Source organism: Pleuronectes platessa, chromosome 3, assembly GCF_947347685.1.
Source record: "Pleuronectes platessa chromosome 3, fPlePla1.1, whole genome shotgun sequence".
Taxonomy (NCBI): domain Eukaryota; kingdom Metazoa; phylum Chordata; class Actinopteri; order Pleuronectiformes; family Pleuronectidae; genus Pleuronectes; species Pleuronectes platessa.
In genome coordinates, this window is record NC_070628.1 from 29007022 (window position 1) to 29030776 (window position 23755).

The 23755-nt window shown below is 41.7% G+C and overlaps 1 protein-coding gene across 3 annotated transcripts; it reads right to left on the reverse strand.

Annotated features, from left to right (window-relative positions):
* zdhhc5a (zinc finger DHHC-type palmitoyltransferase 5a) lies at window positions 1-21609 on the reverse strand. 3 transcript variants are annotated; one of them, XM_053417756.1, is made up of 12 exons: window positions 20977-21609; window positions 15113-17172; window positions 11090-11211; window positions 10616-10773; window positions 9991-10163; window positions 9752-9854; window positions 9341-9432; window positions 8087-8213; window positions 7034-7142; window positions 6826-6935; window positions 2850-3967; window positions 1-1864 (listed from the first exon to the last, which is right to left on the reverse strand). In XM_053417756.1, exons 2-12 carry the CDS (start codon window positions 15274-15276, stop codon window positions 1627-1629), a joined length of 2514 nt encoding a protein of 837 aa, XP_053273731.1. In that variant the 5' UTR covers window positions 15277-17172; window positions 20977-21609; the 3' UTR covers window positions 1-1626. The 3 variants fall into 3 exon arrangements, with proteins under 3 accessions (XP_053273731.1, XP_053273733.1, XP_053273732.1); XM_053417758.1 differs by having other exon boundaries at window positions 21554-21602; XM_053417757.1 differs by lacking the exon at window positions 20977-21609 and adding an exon at window positions 17327-17445.
* Between the last annotated feature and the right edge of the window lie 2146 nt (window positions 21610-23755).

Consider the following 23755-nt stretch of genomic DNA (forward strand, 5'->3'; position numbering starts at 1 on the left):
TGTAGATGTCATTTTACTGTAAATCTTATAGATCAGTCATCTGGTCTGAGAGATTCCAGCACCCTTTATTCTAATGTAATCTTGAAACATTGGACATTAGAAATAGGTCTTTCTAAGAAAACAGTCTATCAACTGTGGAGCAACAATGACACCAACTAGATTTATTCTTCCCCATTCTGACACTAACACAAACTGTCTTTTGAGTCAATATTAAAAATTCTTCATTTAACAATAGCTATATTTCCATATAAATTTATATAAAACAATCTAAAATTAAATAGGTGAAATAAAAAAATGACAACACTAAATTATTTTTAGAAAAGTATTTCCATGAGCTGTTCCCTGGAAAGTTTGCCTTTTCTCAAGGACACCATTAACCACAAAAAAGCCAAAACATTATTTATTTTTTCACTTTAGTTTCCTGACTTCCTGTTGGTTCAAACACAGCGGCCCTATAGTGGCAAGTAGTAATAGTAGTGCATGCTGCAGTCCAGTATCAACGCCACTTTTTTCTTAAAAAAATCCACATTAAAAAAAAAAAAAAAAATCACTTCATCCTGTACAACCATGGAATCATTTTCACATCTAGGAATAAATCAACAAATTAATCAAAGATAGAGGGGATCAGCTTTTTCTTTTTTCCATGTCACATTTCCCCTCCCTCCATCAGAAGGCAGTTCAATTCATGCAGGAACAGCGTGGAGCTACTTCTGCACAGCGGCAGATTGTCCTCAGCAGATCTACTAACTGCCTGATGACTCAGCTGCTGCGTTGTATTGTGCAGCTCCATGATTGACTCGGAGTCTGTAATTGATACAGCTGGCCTCTGCCTTACAGACTAGAGGCATCCCACTTCACCTGGGCACACAAACAACTTGTGTTCTTGGACCATGCTCCATCTGCTGCATGGTGTCATTAAAAGTTTAACTGACGACTGGGGCCAGAGCTTGTATTAAAAAACCCTGATTCTGACTTCATCTGATTGACCATTCAGGTAGTTTACACCAAACTGATCCTTCCTTGATTTTGATAGGGTTCCAAGGACTGCTGATTTTTAGAAGAATCATCCTTATCTTGGAGCTGTTTGTTTAGTGATGCCCTACATCTGCAACAATTCTAACCTAAATGCAGAGTCAGGCCAAATGTGTTGATATGAACCTTGTGATGCAGAGCTGACTGGTGGCCTCAGTGGAGATCAGCATCCTGACCCTGGCAGTGGTAACGCCTCCTGTTGCAAAACTTGTACAACAAAACACCCAGACCTGACCATGCTAGTGCCTCATGCTACCTACTTAGCTACAATGAGGATAAAACCCACAAAATGCCTGTATTTTGTCCAGTGATATCATTCATAGCCCAGAGCCAGTGAGTTCTGGCTCACACCAGTCCAGCCTTCCAGTTATTTCCCCAGCAGAATACTGAGGTGGGTGTCTGCAGGCAGGATAGTCCAACACAGTTTAACCCTGCTGCCAATGACAGGTAAGATCTTGACAAAATAGTTCCACTCATTCATGTAAGTCGCTGTTCTTTTGTCTTAAGAAAACACACAATTTCCCCATCAGTCAGAAACAAACGCAGTATCTCCAGCTCGTCTCATTGGTCCTCATAGTGGCGACAAGCTGCCACTCAGACAGAAATCTCATAGGTTGTGCCTCCGACGCCCGTCACCTTCTTAACCCCACCGCCCTGGGGCTTGTGGGCAGGGCTCTGCGTCAAAGCTGAGCTGGGGAATGCCATCGCTGGCCGAGTGGACATGCTGACCGGGTGAGAGGGAGAGGAAGGGGCAGAGCAGGAGGAGGAAGAGGATGAGAAGAGCTGACCACCGTTGGTCCGACTCAGATGTTTCACCTGGATCAGCTCATCCCTGATTTTAGAAAAACACAAAAAGGAACGATGAGTGAGACAGTTCAGGAGTTCATCTGCGGAGGACATGCAGAGGTCGATAACGGCTGGCTCACTCACAACAGCTGCTTTCACAGATGGAAGCCATTTCATTTGGGTTTTTCAATTGCAAGTAAACCCACTAAAAGAATGACTTCCAGAGAAAACTAGTTTATTTGTGACTGGACCAGAACAGCAGGGGTCAGCCCAGAGGAGGACTGAGTGACTTGGCGGTTGTTGATCATCAGTTTACATTTGGTTTGTGCTGAACTGGAGATTGAATACTGAACATCAAACTCCTGTGGGACTGACCCCCCCCATGCAGAGTTCCAAATGAGCCGAAAGAGCTTATTGGTGGGAAAGCTTCTGTCTCAGTGTTCAACAATCCTTTACAGTTGTCACATGCAACACTCAATCTCGACACAGTCCTTAGCATTTAGTTATCAAGGTCACATTAAGGAAACAGTCAGACGTCCCTGTGGTAAAGAACCACAGAGGGGAAGCTAAACTCCCGCTGTTGAGGCGAAACTGTGAATAACAGAGTGAACCGATGGAAAAGCAACACAAACACACAGAAGCAGGTCAGAGAACTCAACCTTAACAGTTGTCATGCAATAAACGCTAAAGTTCCATTTAATATGAGTAGAAATTTTATAGATGTATCTGTAGGAGACTGCAGGGACAAACAGAGGATGGTAATGATGCAAATGATGGTAAAGACCTGAACAAACAAGCAGACCACAACATATCATCAAAGCTCACAGATGAATAGAAGACGAGCAAAGGGAGTAGAAGGAGGAACTCACAGGATATCTGGCAGGAGGAGGAGGAGGAGGAGGAGGAGGAAGAGAGAAGGGAAGAAGAGGAGGAGCAGTCAATCAGGTAGTCAGGCTTTCAGGCGGGCGGGTGATTCTTTCAGGGTAAGCAGCAAACCAATGGCCCTGACAAAAGGCGAAACTCATACTCACTTCGGCGCTTGTATTCCTCCTCCTCCTATCCCGCCTATACCTCCTCCTCCAACCCCCGCTGCATTCGCTCCAGCTGACGCGGAGGCTTTGCGGACTAGCCGGTATTGCATTTCAGCAGCGGCGGCACTTGAGTACGAGAGCGACTTGCCCAGAGGTGGGGGATGTGGGGAGCGGGGAGGGTGGGTAGTGGAAGTTGTGGAGGAGCCCAGAGGGGTGTCAGTGGAACGGGTGCGGTAGGGGTAGGCGTGATGGGGTTGGGCGTGGGGGGCAGAGAAACGGGGAGGATGGGAGGTGGAGGAAGAGGACGAGGAGTGGTGGTGATGATGGTGGGAGTGGTGGTGGTGATGGTGGGAGTGGTGGTGATGATGTGGGTGAGGTGGGGCTGAGGCATGATTGGCAGATAGGGTGTGAGCGCCAAGTTGGGGCTCACCCAGTAGGCGTTCCCTCTCTTGAGGAGGTGGCGGGGAGGAGGATGTGGAAGAGGAGGAGCGATGGAGGAAGGAGTGGTGGTGGTGGTGGGAAGAGCGGTGGTGGTGATGGGGAGACTGGGACAACTGGGGGTGCATCTCAGCATCTCTCTGTTGTGACGATATGAAGGGGGCGCCATAGCTGCCTGCTGCTGGTGTGCAGGGTCTCCCGGAGGAAAGCTCAGGGGCTGCTGAACCCACTACCACCCCCTTGTCGAATTCATCCCCGCCAGCCAGTATGCTTTCATACGACAGGCTCCCATTGCGAGACACGTGTTGAGCCGGGGGTGTCTGATTGGCCAAGCTCTTGAAACTAGCTGAGGTTGTTGTTGCTTCAGAGATGTGGGCGGTGCCTGCTGAGGTGTGGGTAGAGCTGGAAGATCGCGACGCCACTCCCGATTGGACTGTGGGGTCGGAGAAGGAGGGGTACGAGCGTCCGCCAAGGGTGTAGCCAGGTATGCCCCCCCCTACCACCTCCCTGCATCCCTCCCTCCTCTCCCCACCTCCTCCCCCTCCCATTCTGTCGGATGAAGCTTCCCGCCGGTCCAGGCTGGGCTGGGAGCGGAAACCAGGCTGCTGGCTGGCCTGGAGGAGGGAGGAGGTGGAGGAGGAGGAGTCCCTGGCACTGCCAACGCTCTCTCCTCGACTTAACTGGAGGAGGGAGGAGGATGAAGGAGAGAGAAGGAAAAGGAGGGAAAAGAAACAACAAGAAGCTCAGCAAATAAGAGTAGAGACCTCAGTGGGAGTTTGTATTTTTCTGTGAAAACTGAAACTCACTCAGTGTTGACGTGACCTGACACAACACCTCAACTAATTACAGATAGATGCTTTTCAGAGATTAAATGAACATCATCACAATCAGATCACAGTGCTCAGAATAGCCTAAAATCAGGAATCACAGCTTTCTGTCAAATGATGTTCATCAGACAATCAGGAATGAGCCAAATACCCAGAGGTGGCAAAATACTACAAATACCAACAGCGTCATAAACAAACAGACTGATGAACAGATACATGACAAGTGACTGAATTTCAACAGGTAGTTTCCTACAGCATCTTTACCACCTGTTGCTGTTTGAATAGAACTTGGTACAGATGTCACATCGTTTCAGCTGTCTGCGCTCCACTTTCTGTCTGGTTAGAGGCTGTAGATTTAGCTGATTGGTGTATTCATGAGCCAAAGGTGCTGAATGAGTGTCACGCCCCTGCAGCAGAACTAACAGCTCAACATGGAAAGCCTAAACCTGCAGATTTTACAGATGAATCGAACAGCGTAGGTCCCAGTACGCTCGTCACCAACTGGTAGAATTTATAGTCACAAGATGGGAGCTAAAAAGTCCAGAAAGCTTTCTGACTGGATGCAGAATTGGTCACCTCAAACTTGAAACTGATTTAAAGGGAAGAAAAAAGTTTGGTGTTGGTTTTATCACAAGAAATAAAAGAACAGGTAACATTGGGACACAGGATTAAACCGGGCTAAAGGATTTTTCATTCATGGGGCCTTTAACTATCCCTAATACTCGAAGAACAGTGTCACAGGTTTGTGCAGCGGTCGAGCTCGCACAACATTTTTTCCTGTTGAAGGTCGAGTGACTGAAAGTTTTTCTGCATATCCAGAAATGAAAGTTCATCTATCACAGCATGAGTAAGAGCTGTGGGTAGGTAGCCTGGATGCCAGACGAACTTAGCCCCGCCCACAACATTTTTGGTCGGGCAGTTCGGTCTGGAGTCGCTCCGTTGGGAAAAAATTATGCCCGACCGGGCCAATCAGATTGTCAGGGCGGGCTTTATACGATGATTGACAGATGATCAACGGTAACGTAATCAACCACGTCATCAAAGTGCCCTTGGGTTGAATTCGTTTTCAACAAACATGCCTGCCGCTGGCGAGCTGAGATGTGTAGATGCTGCCATTGAGTCTGTTTTAGAAGACATCGACAGCGCATTCATTTTGAAAGAGGAACACAGAACGTGGAGGCGAAGCCAAAGCACCGCGCTAATCCCTATCGCCCCGGCGCTTGGCTGTTCACAACGGACACTGAAGCGACGCTGAACCACCGGGCAGCGCTAATAATATCACCCGTTGATCCAGTAGATCGCTGCACGGCTTTGTGCCAGTCACACCGGAGGCTGAAGCACCGCGCTGCGCCAAGGCTGCCTCGCGGTGCTTCAGCCTCCGGTGTGACCGGCACAAAGTTTTAACATGGGAGTGGATGGGAGCCAGCTGTTATTTAAGGCTTGGCGCTGCGCTGAAGCGTCCGGTGTGAACCCGGCGTTAAATAACTCACAATGCGTTGCTTAGCATACGTCACATACTACGTTGCTCTGATTGGTTGTAGGTCTATCCAATTGAGCGAAGAAGAATTTTACTTCCTGGTCAGTTGAAACACGCCCCATAATCACAGCCCAATGGAGCGGTCTCAGACTCACATTCTGACTAGAATTGTGAGTCTGACAACATCAGGCTAGTGGGTAGGTATTGAGAGACACAGACAACAACTGCACAATAAATGCATGTGGTAATACGAGAAAAAAATAAAATAATTCTGACTACATTTAAATTAATAACAAATACGTCTTATTGATGGTTCTTTTAAAAAAGGTACTGATGTAAGACTTCATATCTTCATATGTCACTTGATACAGTAAGAACGCTCTGTATTCTGACAGCTGTGTGTTTGAATAGTTGGCTTCTGTCTGAGGCATCTCCAGATGACACCAGATCAAGTCTGATCAGTATGAAGAGATCAGCTTTAAAACATTACTGACAGAGAGAAGGTTCAGAATGATGCTAAAACACAGGCTTTAAGATGGTGTCATGTGAGTTAAAGGGGCACAGTTCGCTTTGAAAAACTTTGGGGAGAATCTAGAGGATTCACTAAGTCACATTTCTAATAAGAGAGGAGAACAAAGAGGAAACTACTGGGGAGATGGAAGTTAGAACAACAAACTTCAGACAAAAGAGAATATTCTTACAGAGTGTTGGACTGACCGGTAGGACATGGACCAGACATGGGTAAAAATACTGTGTACAACCTTATCTGCAGCAACACAGATGGATTCAGGTCCAATCCTTTCATTTTTTTTTCTTCATCTCTTTCTCAGCCTCACCTACTCCTTTTTCAATCAGTCCAAACAATACTGCAGCAATGGATAAAGCCGGTCACGAATAATTTTAAATGTATTCAACCAGTATTTCACCCACATCCAGAGCAAACAGAGTGGGACAGGAAACAAAGTTAACAGTGAAGATAAAAGGGAAAATGCTTTCAGAGCAATCACTTACTGATACTGATCAACAGAAAGCCACTGAGAAATCAAACCAAGATGGCCGAAAGGATATCAAAAGGAAAAACAACAATGGAAATGCATTAGATTGAAATCAATAGATGCAAAAAAAAACAGAGGCATGGGTGGAGGGACAGCTTCTCTGCACAGAAACACAGCACCACATATTTATTACACAGTATATGAGTCTCCTCTGTGAAGAGTGTTTGTGTGTGCATTACCTGGTTGGCGTAAGCATGTGTGAGTGCTGTGTGGTTCTTGCCAGGGCTGTATGTGGGCCTGTATTTGTACATGGTGGGGGTGGGAGGGGCTTTGTTTAGTAGACTGCACTCTGCAGGAAGAGGGGAAAAAAACACACAGAATCAGATCAATGCTTTTTTTTTTTTTTTTTGCAAGAAGTTTAGACAAAGATCGTGCAGCAGAGTTTACCCTCCGTGTTTCCTCTGGTGATTCCAGGGTAGCGGAGCTCTGGTTTAGGTGGAGGAGGCGGCTCAGCATCACATGACTGGCTCTCCATCATTTCCAGACTTGACCTGGACTGGAAAGAGAAGAGCGCACAGAGGTAAGGATCAGAGTGCTTTGTAACCTTGTAGGCCTGTATCTTTCAAATTGGGAAATACGTTTGGTTGAAATGTGAATAGATTGTGGATCGGGATTCTCCCTGAAAAAAAATCACCCACCCTGGTATATCTGTATATATGAGCCCACAGAGGAAGCACTGCTGTTAAACTGACAAGTCATACTTTGTGTTCAACTTAGACTTAACCTATTTCATTTATTTTTATAATATATCAAAAAGATACAGCCAACAAAGCCAGTAGTGAGTCACCAAAAATCATCAATAATATCCACCTAACAAAATATAACAGACTAACACAATGCAAATACTTGTGTGCACCTGGGAAACACTTGCATTGTCATCCATGCTTTTTGCAGCATGTTGTTGTGTTAAGTGTATTTGCAATGCAAAAGTTTGTTTTCTTAAGTTGCACTGAGTACTCCATGTTGTGAGTAACCTCCTGCAGCTTCCACTAAGATCTATTATCCACATTTTTTTTTTAATTATTATTATAGAGTCTCTAAAAAAAATTACACAAACAGTAGAAAATTACATTACAATTATTCCAAAATATTACGCCATCTCAATTTTGGCACAAATAATGACAATGAGTCTTGTTTGATGCTGTCTTATGTTTCCTTTGTTATGAAACATCAGAAACTGTCTGGGGTGATAGATATGGTTGAGTTGCGTTTACAAATGTGACCTTACAGGACTTCTAGCCATTGAATTTTAAATTGCTTTTAAACAACTTGCTGCCATCTGGACCTGTGTATATTCAAACTTAATGTGCAGATTTGAATGGGCACAGCACTCTTATGGAACACTTGTTTGCCAGCAGGATAAGAGCTTATTTTCCTTCTTTAACTTGTGTTTAAAACATGATGATCATCAGTTTGTACCTAATATTCTACTGTCCTTACCCGGTGCAGGTCTCCCTGTATGCCGTTGTCCAGGATCTTTGCAGCCAGTTGGGCCTCTGTCAGCTGTGGCCGCAGAAAAGGAGGCTGCACACACACACTTTGCACACACTTCTTCCTGCCCAGGTACCTACAGAGAGCACAGAGAAAGTGAGCTGACACATCATCAGTAACCTGCTCCACCAGTCCACTGAAGTCACGAACTTTATTTCAAATGCATGGATACCTTAATTGATTCAAAGGTATCATCCAAACATGGTTTACAACATCAATATACACCCTTGGAATAATATGGAAAGTGTCTGAGACACACAAACCAACAACAAATATGTTTAATCAAGGCCTGTTATCAGGTTCATTAATTACAGTTGATATATTAAGGGCTGCTGCACACTAGAGGATTTTCGACTCTTGACCGATTTTTTAAACGAGCAGACCACAGACATAAGCTGCATTCAGACATGCAGTGGACTCCGCAGTTCCTCTGTATTTTCTCAAGAGGAGGTGCATGAAAGAATGCAAACGTCCGAGTGAGACGGTCCGCAGTTTCTACAGACATTAAAGGACGAACCAACAGTACATCGTAGTGTCTACGCTCGTGGATTTTCATATCCAATTCAGGTGCTCCAGACAGAGAGGCACCAACTTCAACTCTCACCAACTTTAACTCTTTTGCATATTCTATCAGTGGCAAGACGCGAGGACACAATGTGATTTAGGAATGCATACTTTAGGCTCAACTATCCAATAGGATGTGAACACCTATATGTAACATAGAAATTGACAGCAATTCTAGCCTTTCATGGATGTGCTGTTAGAATGGGGGTGACAATTGCTCAAGTTACTCTATTGGCGTTTGTTTATTGTTCCACGTTCTGGTTTCCTTGATGCATCAAGTCTACATTTAAACCTCCTGCATAAGACATCAGCTGCTTCCTGAGTTCTCCTTTCACCAGCTTCCAGAAAACGTCCATAACACTTATGTTTATTCACCTTTATTGCTACTTTCCATGCTAATTACAGCATATCACACCCATTGTATGGTCTCATCCTGTAGTTGAGTATTCTCAATATGATGAAACTATCCATGAAGTCATTCTACCACTGTAAACACATGCATGCCTGTCATTGATACGCTGCAGTACTGTACTAAAACAGATAGCACTACAACTCTGGAGACATAACTTTGTACGATTATGTAATGCTTGTGAACAGTCGGCTAGAGAAGTTGCAAATAGGATAATTTAGAACATGCACCTGGGTGCCTGGGAGCTGCAGAGGACATGAGAGACATTCTTCCAGCAGCCATTGGTGAAAGGGTTAACACCTCCTCTGAACTTTCCTGTCACCTGGAGAAGGAAAAAGGACACAGTAGTAAATAGAGAAACCAGCACTAAGATACAAAAACATTCAATCAAAATAAAAGAGGGATGGAATAACAGGAAATCAGCATGAGACAGCTTTTCAAATGCTTAGAAAACCTAAACTTTTTCACAAATTATTTATTATTTACAACATGGACATTGACAATTTAAATGTTCTATATAATGTGACTAACAAGCAGACATTTGTAAATTGTTCTTTGAATTCCAACTACAGGATTTCAGGCATTCCATGATAATTGAATGTGTCACTTCAGCCCACTTATGGAAACACTGAGTTTCCTACCTGTTCATTTGTAGTTCTGCCTCTGGCCACAAGCACCATATGGAAACCAGTGAGGCCAGCAACAGGGATAAAGAACAGACCCGCAACACACATAACAGCCAGCCTGAGATCACTGGGGTCAAGGAATATCTTTTAAAAGCAGATTCAACAGACACACTTAGAAAGTTCCTTCAGTACCTTCAGGACATCTAATACAACCATTACAAAAACATTACATGGAAAAGGTCCTTAAAGGATACGTGACAATGGCCTGCAGGCGGTCAATGTTCTGCCGATGGTAAAGCATGAAGAGCAGTCCAAAGCCAAACACGGCCATGATGTGAGCCGTCAGAGACAGCAGGAAGAGAAAGAAGTAGCGGTAGTTCCTCCTACCAATGCAGTTGTTCACCCACGGACAGTGGTGGTCAAAGTCCTACATGAGGGTTTGAACACACAGACATAAGACTACTAGTGCAGGAAATGGTATACTTGTCTGCAGCCTGATCCATTTAGATTATCAACTGATTTTAACCCAATCCACTATGGGTATGCCTGCTGTGACTGGAATCTATACACTCAAATGAGTTTGGAGAAAAACTGTCTTTGTGTCATTATAAAAACATAGGAGTGAATCATGCATCTAAAGAGCTGCTAATGGTTGTATTTTTACTTGACACACAACTCTTCCCACCACAGATGATTAAAAGAAAGTTCCAGTATTGTCAATGTAGTTCCGTTGCAAATGACTGCTATGGATTGGATTTGAAATTATAAATGCAGTCCCATATCAGAGTAAGAGTTAGTGTTGATGGTGCAGGATAATGCAGAGAATGTGTACACGAGTACTGTCTAAAATGATTCTATGTTAATGAACCATGAGCAAACCTCGACACAGTTGTCACAGACGGAGCAGTGGGAACACCGTGGTGGCCTGTAGAAGCGGCAGGTTGAACACCACTTCATCCTGACCTGGATCCCTCTGATCTCCACTGTCTTGTAGAGGGGAGCACGGAAATCGTCCTCCTTGTCCTCGTCCTCCTCGGCTGCAGAGATGGAAATAGGACGCATGGAATCAAATGTCCACACACAACCATAATCCACATGAGACACATAAATTGGCCTTATTAAAATCTCTCAGCTTAAATCCTCTACAGTGCATTAGTCAAGTCTTTATTTTTTCACATTTTATTATATTGTGGCCTTTACTAAAGATATAAATTAATTCAATAGCTAGATTGAACAAAGGTAAATCTGACATTAGGCCCCAACAGAATTATGAACCTACTGCAGACAGTATGTTGATAACAATTTGGCGACAGTAAAACCCACACAGTAAAATTCAACCACCCATGCACACACCTCTTGGAAAGATGCCAGGGTCCATAAATGTGGCCATACAAAAGTTAGCCAAAACAAACAGGAAGATGACTCCATTGTAGATGGGCACAGCTACTGAGAAGCGCTCTGAAAGCCACGGGCACCTGCACCAAAAAGAAAATACAATGTCTGACACACAGGAAAATCTATAGAAATTCTGTCTTATTTTATGGTTCCCTTCCAATAAAAGTGATGTCCCTGAAGATAACCTACAGTGTCATTGGTAAAACAACATTCAGTCACAAGACAACATATGCTTGCTTGGATATATTTTCAGACTGGTATTAAATTCATCTATAACAGTGCATTCAGAAAGTATTCAGACCACTACAGTTTATGAATTTTGCAGTAGCCTTACACAAACTAAGCCTATTATTTTTATTTCATCGGCACTCAACACCACACAGTACTACGTAGATTCAAACTCTTTTGTGCTCAACAGAGGGAAGCAGTTCAACCGAATAAATTAAATCCACAAAAAACACTGTGCAGGTTCCAGGCTTAAGAAATCACTCACTTCAGATGATTTAATTCTGTTTTCAAGGTGTGTAAGATTTAGTGCATGCAAGATCAATTACATTTATTTAATCTTGACCATTTATGGAGCATTTTATTCATGGTTCAATCTCAATTATTTTCTCCTTTTTCAGATATGAATGAAATGGGATGTGCAGGTTGAGGAGAGAGTACAGGATGTTGCCACTGAGTTTAGTCAGGGTTGCTCAAAGAAAAAGTTATGAGCTATGTTATGAAGATATAATAGACTACTTGCACCTATAATTCTGAAATGACACTTATCTGCAACAATGTGTAACCCCATTAAGCACAGGAATGTGGATGTTAACACTGGGAACATTCACCACACGTGGCAATTCTATGGCATTGTTTACACACAGACGCTGTGATCTTGATTATATTGTGCCAAATTTTGAATGTTTTCTTACTTATAGACTAGTTTTTAAATGCTATTTTCTGGTTTATTGTAGGGGAATTTGTCTTGGCGTTTGGTGTTGACAATGCATCGTGCTTTGAGTTTATAAAGTTGAATCTTTTTCTCAACAGACCAGATAATCTTTTCCCTTGTTCTTGAATCCTTCCCCTTTAAACTCCAAGCAGCCTTTTAATCAAAGTGTCTTCTGTCTAGCCACTCCATTGCTAAGACCTGATTGACAGGGTGCTGCTCAAGTGGTCAACCCTGCAGCAAGTTCTACCTTCTCTACAGAGGACATTTTCTGGTTAAAAGTCCATTTGGTTCTTCATAACCTCTTTGACCAAGGCGCTTCTTGCCCACTTACTCAATTTGGTTGGACAGGTAACTCTAGAAAGCTGTTCATGGGGTTTTCAAACTTCTCAAATGTCACAATCATTAAGGATTTATACCCTTTCCATGATCAATGCCTCACCCACAATTTCATTACTAAGGTCTGCAAAGTGTTGAAAAGTGACTTTTGTAAAAACACAGGTATGCGCCTTTCTAAACATGTCCAGTCAATTCAGTTTACCCATGGTGGACTCAAATTAAAGACACATCCCAATTCAAACAGGATAAACATAACCACAAATAATGTAACACAGCAAAGGATCTATTGTATTGGTAATTAACAGTTGAATGAACAATTGAATCTTCAACTAAATAAAGTGAGAAAAAGAGTAAAATAAAAGAAATACTATTTGAAGCCAGTAAAGTTATTAGTTTGGAAAAAAAAATAATGTTTTGTGTTTTTATTAGATAATTGTTAACAGGCACTTGTAAATGTTGTATTAATTCACTCGTAAAAGGAATAAGCGTGAATGTGAAACCGACTGCCAGGATAAAAACACTGACAGACTCAGAGAGAAAGGAACTGTGAGAGACTGGATGAGGGGCTTTTGTCAGGGTGACAGATGTTGGCCTATTTTCTCCTCTCTAATCTGAAGCGCAGAGCTGCCTGCCCACCATATTAACAACACACAGATTAGATTTTCTCACATGGGCACATATGCACCAACAAATACACACATACAGGAGCGTGTTTGGGCACACACACAGTCATGCAAGCAAGGACACACACATACTTATTCACGCCTGTCAATCTGACTTTGCTACACCTTAAGTGCATACGTGTGGTTTCTTCCAGAGACACTGCTTCACATACTCACACTCAACAATATATTTTCCCTTTTCACATTCTTAATCTCTGACACACAAACAATCTCTAGAGTGAGGTGTGAGCAAGATTAGTAATGACAGTCTATAACATTAATGACTTAGCATTCTGTCAGAAACACTCAGAGCTGATGGCCCCACTGAGGAACAAATTGTGACAGTGTTTACAGTACATGCGAAAACAACTTCAATTCAGTCCATGATGTTAGCTTAGCACAACATAAGTAGCAACAATCATATGAGCTAAGATATGATTAAAAACATACTCATTAGAAGCGATGTGGAAACTCCAAGGCAGATACCTCTTCAGGGGCATGCAATAGAAGATTTGTACAGACCTGGGGCCTCATTTATAAAAAAAACTAAAAGTTTACTAGACACTAAAGACGAAAATTTCAATAAAACCGTGCGCAAGCACATCTGAACGCAATGTTCACTTTATCAATTATAATAGTAATAATAATAATAATAATAATAATAATAATAATGGTAATAATATCTTTCACGGGACCCAAGGACACTTTAGATATGGCCGTGAGAAAATAAAAAAGTTAATTAGCACAGGAAAGAGAAAAGAGAAAAGTAATTAGCACACAAAACTATTATTCAATTATCCTGCTGACCAATGGGTTTCTCTGGTGAATCAGCCTCAAGCAATGAAAAGAAGAAGCGCAACTCTCTGACCCCGACAAGGAGGTGTTTGTTATTGAGGTGGAGGTGAAAAAGACCGATATTTGGGGGCCACAGCAGTGATGTCATTATTAAAGAACATACACTACTGCAGCTGTGTTAGTTCAGTGAGTGAGAGGGAGTACTATAAAGAGAACAGAGCCTGAACATTTTTAAAATCTAAAGTGGTCTGGAAGATTGGATCTCAGGACGCATGAATTTGGTGTGTTCAGACCGGTACTTTGAGCTGACCACTTGTGACAGGATTACCGAGGTTGGATACCAGGTCTGAAAGGCGGGACAGAAGCTTTTAACAGCACCTCTCAATATCAAGACATGTCTTGAAAGAATGTAGGATAAGGGTTCGCAAAGGGTTAGCTAAAGAACATCTTTAAACAAAGTCTATTTACACAATGAAAGCCTGTAAAATCAACTCATTAAACGTTAAAACTTTAGAAATTAAAGAAACTGCCTCCAATTCAAGATCAGTCTCACACACACGCACACACGCCAAAATGTCTTGGTCTAATCAGTTAAACATTTTAACAATTATCTTTTATTAAATAACGTATTAAATGGCTTTGCCTTTAGTCACTCCTATATCTTGGTTATGAATCTGCTGTCAAATGGTCTTCTTCAAAAAAAATGGCAATTTTTCCAGCAAGGATCTTGATCTGATTATTATGAAATTTGGTTCACATCATCTGCGTAAAATTAAAGCTATGTTGACATGTCAATAAATTTTGGGAATTGATTTTTAGACTTATGTCCTTATCCTAAATTTACATAAAACTAATCAATCAAAAGTGGCTAAAGTGCTTGAAATCAAAGTCAGTGAACTGGTTTGGATAAAAACCTGATTGGCTTTGTAATGTTTGGATATTTTGCCTCCAGGGAAACCACAGATGCAGAGGTTTATATCTCGTGATTGCACGAATCCTTACACAATCTGGTTTGCATAATTTGCTGACTCAATGAATGCATAAAATGTGGTTATGATTGTTTTGTGAGCATGATTTATATAAAAAAAATTAAAAAATCTAAATTTGCTAATATATTTGCATTTCGAACAGCTACTGGTTGAATCAGAAGGCCATCACCCTGTATTTAAAAAGAAAATACTAAATCATCTCTATTTTCACTGACATGCTATGGTGTTTGTGTGAGACTTATGCACCGTGGCCACTTACGTAAAGCAGAAGAACAGCGTGGTGGAACCAACGAGGAAGAAAGTGGCTGCCGACACAGGGACGTAGCGAGAGGGTCGCAGGGGTCTGCTGGGCGGGACCACTGTGTGGGGGAGGGGTGACGAAGATGGACCCCGCCCTCCACTCTTACTGCTGACACCTAGCATCACTTCCTGTATGTGGTGTTTGTATGTACAACTGCTATGCCAAATAATCTGTCCTTAAAGTTTAAATGTTTCTTTACATGCATTGAGTGGATTTTTAGATTGAAAGTAGAAATAAGAGAGTGGCAAAAGGAAAACAATGCAAAGAAGGTGCACAAAACAAATGATGGAACAGTTGAGAAGGGTTTCCTCTTTCAAGTTGAAAAAAGGAAAAAGTTCCTACTTCATTTGAGGAGTGGTGCTTGTTTTTAGATTCTTAAGTCAATCCAGATCTACTGAGTGTAAGATTCAAAGAAGCTTAAAAGTCTCTCAGTTGTAAAAGCCTTGTTTCCCTGTCAGCCTCAAAAGCAGGTGGTAAGGCGGGATGAACAAATAAGCCACAGATTATAAAGGGGTAAACAAGTTGGAGGCACATAAACAACACTGTGTTCCACAAGCCATAGTCATAAAAGACAATAGAAACTGATCATTCTTAGAGGTCCATTTCACACAAGACCATTAAACCAGTTTAAATGGAGTAAGTTTACTACATACATAGCAAGGTGAATAAAGGCTTGGTGAAAATCATGATAATAGTGCAATGCAAAATATGGCTGTTTAAGTAGATGTAAAACCCCATTTGATCCCTTCTGACAGAGCACATACAATTTGTTATTTTGTGATTTGTGCCATCTAAGTCACAACATATGCTAAAATACAGAAAACTGGTCCAAGTTGATTTGTTTGGTCTTTAAATGGGGGTTAAGTGAGGTACCAGAGTTGGCAGAGGTAAACCTGTTTGGTACGAGATTGACTAATAAGAAAAAGAGGAAGAAATGAAAAGATGAAAGAAGTGAGAGGTAAAAGGAGAGAAGTGCTATCCCTTTTACATCCCAATGACCTTTTTCACCTTCAAAAAGTGCAGATTAATACCTAAAATGAAGCTAAATCTGTGTGTGGAGATTCCTAATCCCTCAAATTTGAAGTTTTCAGAATCGAGAGAACAGCAGTCTGGGCAGGGTTAGCTGTGTGTAAGAAGGTCTTGTAAAATAAAAAAAAGACCTTATTGCTTTCAGTCCAGCACTCGTACTAGAAACAGCAGTTTATAAGTGGGCCAGTGGAGTAGCCTGGTTTTCCTGTGTCGGGGCATCCCTAAACCCCGCCGGTGGCTGATTTAAACCACCTCACTTGCCAGCTGCAACGGGTATGTGGAAACTGGAAGTGATGGTGTGGTTCTTTCCAGCACATTGTGAGAAAAATCCAGTAGAACACCAATCAGTATCCATGTAAATTAAATTGTTGAGACAGAGCTAAAATTACAGTGTTCATCCATCATGTCTAGAGGACATGTACAGAGCAGATAATGGCCTTTCTCATATCAACCAGCAAGGCAACACAGAACAACTCAGTTCCCTCCATTGGTTTCCTTGTTCCACTCCATTGGTGGACAACTGGGGGTGCCAGTTACGTAACTGGTGGCCTCCCAGCAACGATCCCTTTTTCTTTCTTTGCCCTGGTCTCCAGAAACGTCCAGGGCCTTTCCTCTATTTCCTTCCCAGGAAGAGGTCACTCAGGCTTGGAAACACTCCCCCACTACAATCCCTTCGATGAAACAGCCTGTCTGGCCCAAAATGTATGGCGTCAAAAATGTGAAAAAATGCAGCTGTTGAATGTTGAAGGGACTCTTCTAGCCATAAGCATCTTGATGCATTTCAGGTTTGGTGTATCCCTCACCGAGCTTGAAAACAGAACAGCAAGGACATTTTCCACATCCAATGCTGAATATAGGCCTTCTTGTTTGTGATGTTAATCCCTTTGAGTATGTGAACCACACAAAGAGTTGGCAGTATTGCGACTCAACAAGTCATTCTGGGTCACGAAAAAAGTCAGGAAATCAGGATCATGGACAGGATACCACACCTAATGAGAGAAAGAAAGGGTTGGTAAGAGAGCAGATACTCCAGTACGTAAACACCTCATTGGAACCAAACCATAACAATCACCAGTTCTTTATAATAACTTGTAGGGGGGGAAATGCTCCCTTAGACAACTGTTGTTAACAGTGTGCGCTTACCAGCAAATGCAACTGCAGGAATTTGCAGAGCATTATGATGCCAGGCATTCTTGAGATATCTTGCTACAGCTGTTGCTAGTGAGGAGGCACAAAAAGGAAGCATGGGGCTTTGTTCACGCTAACTTAAATATTTTTAATGAAAAAAGTTTTCTTTTGCAAAACCAACATTTTTGCTACCTTGACCTCACATCCACAAGCAAACTGCATTTTCGGTCATTCACTTTTTCACACACCTTTAAAGTACAGATCTATGTGGACATCTAAAACATTTCCAAAGCGATGATGTCACTGTTCCTTTTCTTTTTATGGGTCCAGACTAAGTTGACTGAACTACACGACTAAAATCATCTCATTGTCGATGGTCCCAGATCCTAATAAAAGCAAAAGAAAAACCAGATTGGCCATACCTGCACCCAGGCTGATGCATGTTTTAATAACGTCAAGCCCCTCCCCTCCAAAATATATGTTTTTATTATTTGAATAGGCAACGGTTAACAAAAAGACTTAATACTGGCATCAGACTACAAGATATCTGTTTGTCTGTTAAAATGGTCACTTTGACAGATGAGGGATTATAGAGTCTGGGATTATGAAGAATGGCTAAAAAAAACTCAAATCCTTTTCACATCTCCACCTAGTGACAAGAGCCATCCCTCTTTTACTTTGCCATTTTTACATTAATGTGCATCTTCATCTCTTCTGGCAGAGCGCTGCAAGCTGTGTTCCTACTGTAAGACATCAAAGAGTTGACGAAACTCCATGGAAGATGTTTTTTAAATAAATAAATAAAACATGCTATTATTTTTTAAAGGACACCCAAGTTTCTAGTATGACACACTACATGAGAAAGAAATAAAAGAAAAAAATATTTTCCAAACCCACTTAACCCTGCTTAGTGAGCATCTTGTTCAAAATCTTACTGAACTGTTTTTTAGATCTGACGATGAACTGTAAATTTCTGTTGGCACTGTCAGGGATGTTGCTGGATATGTTGCTTTGGTTTTTATCACGCTGATATAACTGTGACGAGTGTCATGAGAGTTTTGCATTTAAACTTTTACATGACTTTGAAGACACTGTACAAAAAGTGTGTGTGTGGTCACTTGTACTTATCTATTGGTCAGGACCATTTTCAACATAGACTTTATGGAATGAGGACATAATTGAAAAGTGCCGACATTTTTGCCAGTCCTCACTTTTTCAAAAGCTTATTTGAGGGTTAAGAATTCCTTTACGGGTTAGGGTTAGAATTAGGTTAGAGTTAGGTTTAAGTTAGGGTTAGGCATCTAGTTGTCATGGTTAAGGTTAGGGTAAGGGCCTGGCAAATGCATTATGCCAATGAATATCCTCACTAAGATAAAAATGTGTGTGTGAACAAAAAACTCATTAAGACATGGGCATGTTTTCAATAAACAGGGTGGGGTTATTGCTTGGGGAGCCTAACTAGATAATTCACTTTTAGAGATGGGTGGTCAAAGGTCAGAGTCAAGGTGAACAAAAATGATAAGTGATGTTATGAAGAAGACATAAAGTCGTCAGAGAATTGTCATTAAAAGTTCAAACAGATGTTTTTACATTATATATGACTATCGACATAACATAGCGTTGTGATGCATTCAGCTTTATAACCAGTAACATTACAGACACAATCAACAACTTTAGATTTACCAATAAATCTTCACCATATGGTATATATTACTTAATAATGACATGTCATTATCAAATTGCACTATTACAATAGTGAAAGTTAGCATTGATTGATGGAGGTAAACAGGGCGACCCTCTTATGATTCTTATTTTTGCTGTTACCACACAAAACAATGCATGTGTAAGTACACAATACTATGCATGCACACTAAGCTTTGACTATAAGAGATCCTCTTTCTCCATAGGACCAAAGTCCTGGTAAAGCCAGCACCTGCCTCTTCTTTCACTCCTCTTTGATTTATCACAGATCAGCTCTGAAGCTTAACCAGAGATGGTTGTTTGCAGAGACAAATACGAGCACAGGGACACAGTTGTTCAATTTATAGACTCAGGATTTCAATTAATGAGTATGAGTGCACCTGTTGAGGCCAGCCATGATGGATGTACCTGTCGTCCTACTCTCGTATCTATTATTGCTGCTCCATTCACCAGACTATAATCTTCAGGAGATACATCAAGAAACTGACCATTTACTGAAACTGGTCATCCAGTTTAATTTAATTATAAAAATACGGAAGCATAATTCTGTATCCCATTAAAATATTAGGTATCGGGCAGAGGTACACTCATAAATGAAATGTCCTTCAAACACAAGTGAAGCCTTCTTCCAATCAGAGTAACATACACGACCAGCTACAGCATTGTTTTCATCCAAACGAGCCTAAATCCGATCAGGAGCCATTGGTCTCTGTGTACAGTATGAGACATATTGCAAAAATATTTAAATGGTTCACACCGGTAAATTGTAGGGTCGGCTAAATAAACACACACAAATGATTTCTTCATGTTTTGACTACAACGCTCACTTTTGAAAAAATATATACATTTGCATAATTTTGAGCGTTTTATTATAAATGTTTGAGTGTGGGGTCACCAAAGTCAAAACACACATACATTGTCTCTTCAGATAAGATATAAGTAGTATACAAGTCGATGGACCTCATCCAAGAACATGAATACCTCATGTTCTTGGATGAGGTCCATACACATGAACACTGGGTGTGTATATGAGCCGCTGCAGTCAAGGGCCTCTGTATATCCACCAAACCCGCAAAAGAGCCGATTGATGCCTCCAATAAAATTCCAGATCCAGTCCAGAGGGGGGTTTTCCATTTAAAATAGAAATTGTGAATGAAAATGCTAACGGATGTCTCAATTGTAAGCAGGGCTGCTTGGCAGATACCAGCTGAGCCAGGTGACACGCAAACCATGGTGGATCGAGTTGGGCCGCCCTGCACCGCTGGGTTTGACAGCTCAGTGAGCACGATTAAGCCCCGCGAACACGGCCCACTCTCTTTCATCAGAGAAGGTCAGACCACACCGAAACCCCTTACATTTCCCTGGGATGGCTTTGATAAGCTAATACTCACGCATTAACAACCTGTTCCTGAATCCCTGTGGGATCCACTCTTACATTTATAAAATTAACCATCCAGAGGCTTTTCGATCTGATTGCTCTGATTATTGTAGGGAAATGCTCTTTGGCATAACGTTTTCATAACGGCAATCAGCCTATAGTGGACAGTGGGTCCTGAGGAAACCGGGGCGGGGACGATCGTTACTGGAACGAGGAGCAAACTGAAGTGTTATTTAAATACCGGCATTACTTAAACATTAGCTAGCTTACTTATGAATTACGACTCCATAGAGATGAAATGAAGGTAGGTTGGGTGGAGATCTGACTGAGTCACAGCAGCACGTTCATGGGATTTATAAATTTAACAAGCTCCATCACGGTGGACGCACCGTACGTGTGGAAAATGTACTGCACACAAGCATAAATACGGCCCGTGGTCCAGGCGATAACATGACACAGTGTGGCACGTGAGGCTCAGAGGAACATTACTATGATGTTGTCTCCATGGAACATTAACATTAGCCTCGAGCTACTCCAGTCTGCATTGCTTAGCCCTGGCTAGCAGCAGGCTAACAGTCCATCTCACCTGCGAGGGGCTTTGCAGTTTCCCACAGTCCAATCTCGGTGAATGGATTCAGCCACTGTTCGTTTCCTCTTGGTTGTAGAGTCCACACAGACAACTCGTTAGATCCAGTAAGACCCACAGGAGAGTCACTGAGCGGTGCCAGCAGGCTCCGGTGGCTAGCTCCCCCCTGCGCTAGGCTAATTTACAGATATACAGTACGCTAGCTAGCAACGCACCAATACGTCTGACGTTATTTCACTACAGGCAGCTAGCTGTTAGTCGGTGGTGGGAGCTGCTTGGTTTGTAACTTCTTAAAAAATAGCATGCAGTCTTCTGCAGGTCGCTCCACCTGCACGGAAGAGCAGCTGAGGAAAACCATGTGAATATCACCCAGAGAGAACGATGTGCTCTTCTCTTGTATCCGTTCTATCAGTGGCTTCGAGATGAACACAAACCGACATTATTGTCAGCGCTGCAAAACTGATGCCAGGATCCAACACAGAATTGTCGCAATTATAAAATGCATCGATTGGACAACAAGTGTGTCAATCAAACCGCAAGCGTCTTCTTATTGCTTCTTCAACCTCCGTGGGTTTACCTCATAGACCCTGCTGTCATTTAATCTCTCCCGATTGGGTGTGTGTGTGCGCGTCTGCGTGTGTTTGTGCGCGCGCCTGTGTGTGTGCGTGCCCCTTGGCAGTTGGCATGTGTGTCCATAAACCCTCTGAACTAAAGGGGCAATCATGGCAATGATAAAAAGAAAGGAGGATTTTGTGACCCATTTCCTATAGGGGGTCGAACAAAGAAAACAGTTTAAACTGTTTATCTCTCTCTCTGTGTGTGTGGGGAGGGGGGGGGGGGCGGGGTTGTCGATTTTCTTTATTTTTAACATTACATTTTAATACTCTAGTATCCTGTCCATGCAGAATTATTGGTCACTGTATTCTTTCCAATATTCCTTATCCATAGCTCTTTTATTCAACTTGTATGCGGCATCATTTGAAAAGCTATTCATAAATTAAACTAATAATTATTAACGTTAATGATATTTCTACGTTGATCTGTATTTTTTAAGAAGTTAATCGAATCAGTTTAGCTAAACCCAGTGACAGGCAAGTTTGTTGATGTGGGAGTACAAAAAATAATGCATTTGAGTCAAGGCAGCAGAAGGAGACAGGCTTTTTTGAAATTTTTATTAGAAATATTCCAGCTGGAAGTTGGCAAAAAAGACCAAATTTATCATCCTTTTTTTCATACAAGCTCCTCCCGACATTATGAACATCAAATCATATCATGGCATGAAACTCTTTTCAGATGTTGTAACTTTAGGTCATGGTATATCCTAGTCTTAATGTAGAAATTGAGCTCAAATGGCACACACATGAGCTCTGATGTCATAAACAGACAGACAGACAGACAGACAGGTGAGCTCTGATGTCATAAAGTGTGTTCAACTTTATGTGGCTCTGTGTAGCGCAGACTTAATACAATGCATGCTGGTTGGAGATTTTGTCAGGCCTTTTCCAGAGCTGCAGAAATTCACTGTGTCACATGACCTTAAAACATGGGAGGGAGCCAGCTGCAGTCAGACAGTGCATTTGTATTCCAGCTGCAGCACCAGGGGAGCACCTCTGTGATGACACAACTTTGCCCTGATTGATGGAAGGCCTCAGACACACATGAAATGTTGGGCTGACACTGACAGACAGACAGACAGTTGAACTGCAGGATCTCAGGTAGGGTCTGAAATTACAGACAGACATGCAGACAGACAGGTGAACTGCAGGGTCTCTGGTAGGGTCTGAAATCACAGACAGACATGCCGACAGTAAGGTCTGTCTGTGACACTGCAGGGTCTCAGGTAGGGTCTTATGTCACAGACAGACGGATGAGATCTGATGCCCTAGTGAAAGATCTTGCCACACGTACAGTGTTGTGAAAAAGTATTTGCGCCCTTCCAGATTTTACATTTTTTAGCATATTTGTCACACTTAAATGATTCAGATCATCAAACAAATTGTAATATTAGACAAAGATAACCCAAGTAAATACAAAATGCAGTTTTTAAATCATGATTTCACTTATTAAGGGAAAAAAGCTATCCAAACCTACCTGGTCCTTTGTGAAAAAGTAATTGCCCCCTAAACCTAATAACTGGTTGTGCCACCCTTGGCGGCAACAACTGCAATCAAGCATAGCGATAACTGGCAATGAGTCTTTCACATCGCTGTTGAGGAATTATCTTTGTTTAATATACAAATTGGTTTAATGATCTGAAAGATTTAAGTTTGACAAATATGCAAAAACATAAGAAACCAGGAAGGGGGCAAATTTGTCACAGCACTGTATGTTAGGTAACACATGTTCAGTCAGGGAAGAGAGAGAGAACAAATCCACATATTGTTTTGACCATCTTACAATATGTCAATTCGAACCAAGATAAAATCAAAATGTACTCCTTTGATTTTTTATACTGTATTGTCATCATGCGTAAAGAAAAACAAGATAAAACAGAATGGAGTGTACAACTCCACGCTTGCATTTTGAACAATTTAAAACCTTTTTTATATCAGTCATCTGTTCTTTCCGTTTTAGAATAGAATAGAATAAAATATTTTTTTATTGTCATTGCACAGTGTACAACGAAATTAATCAGCAATCATCAAGGTGCATAATATACATTTTTAAAAAGCTAAAATAACGGTGCAATTAAAAAAAGCGTATGTATGAGGTAGAATAAATTTAGTATAAAAAAAGTACAACAGATAATTTAGCAAATACAATTATATGTGTTTCTGAA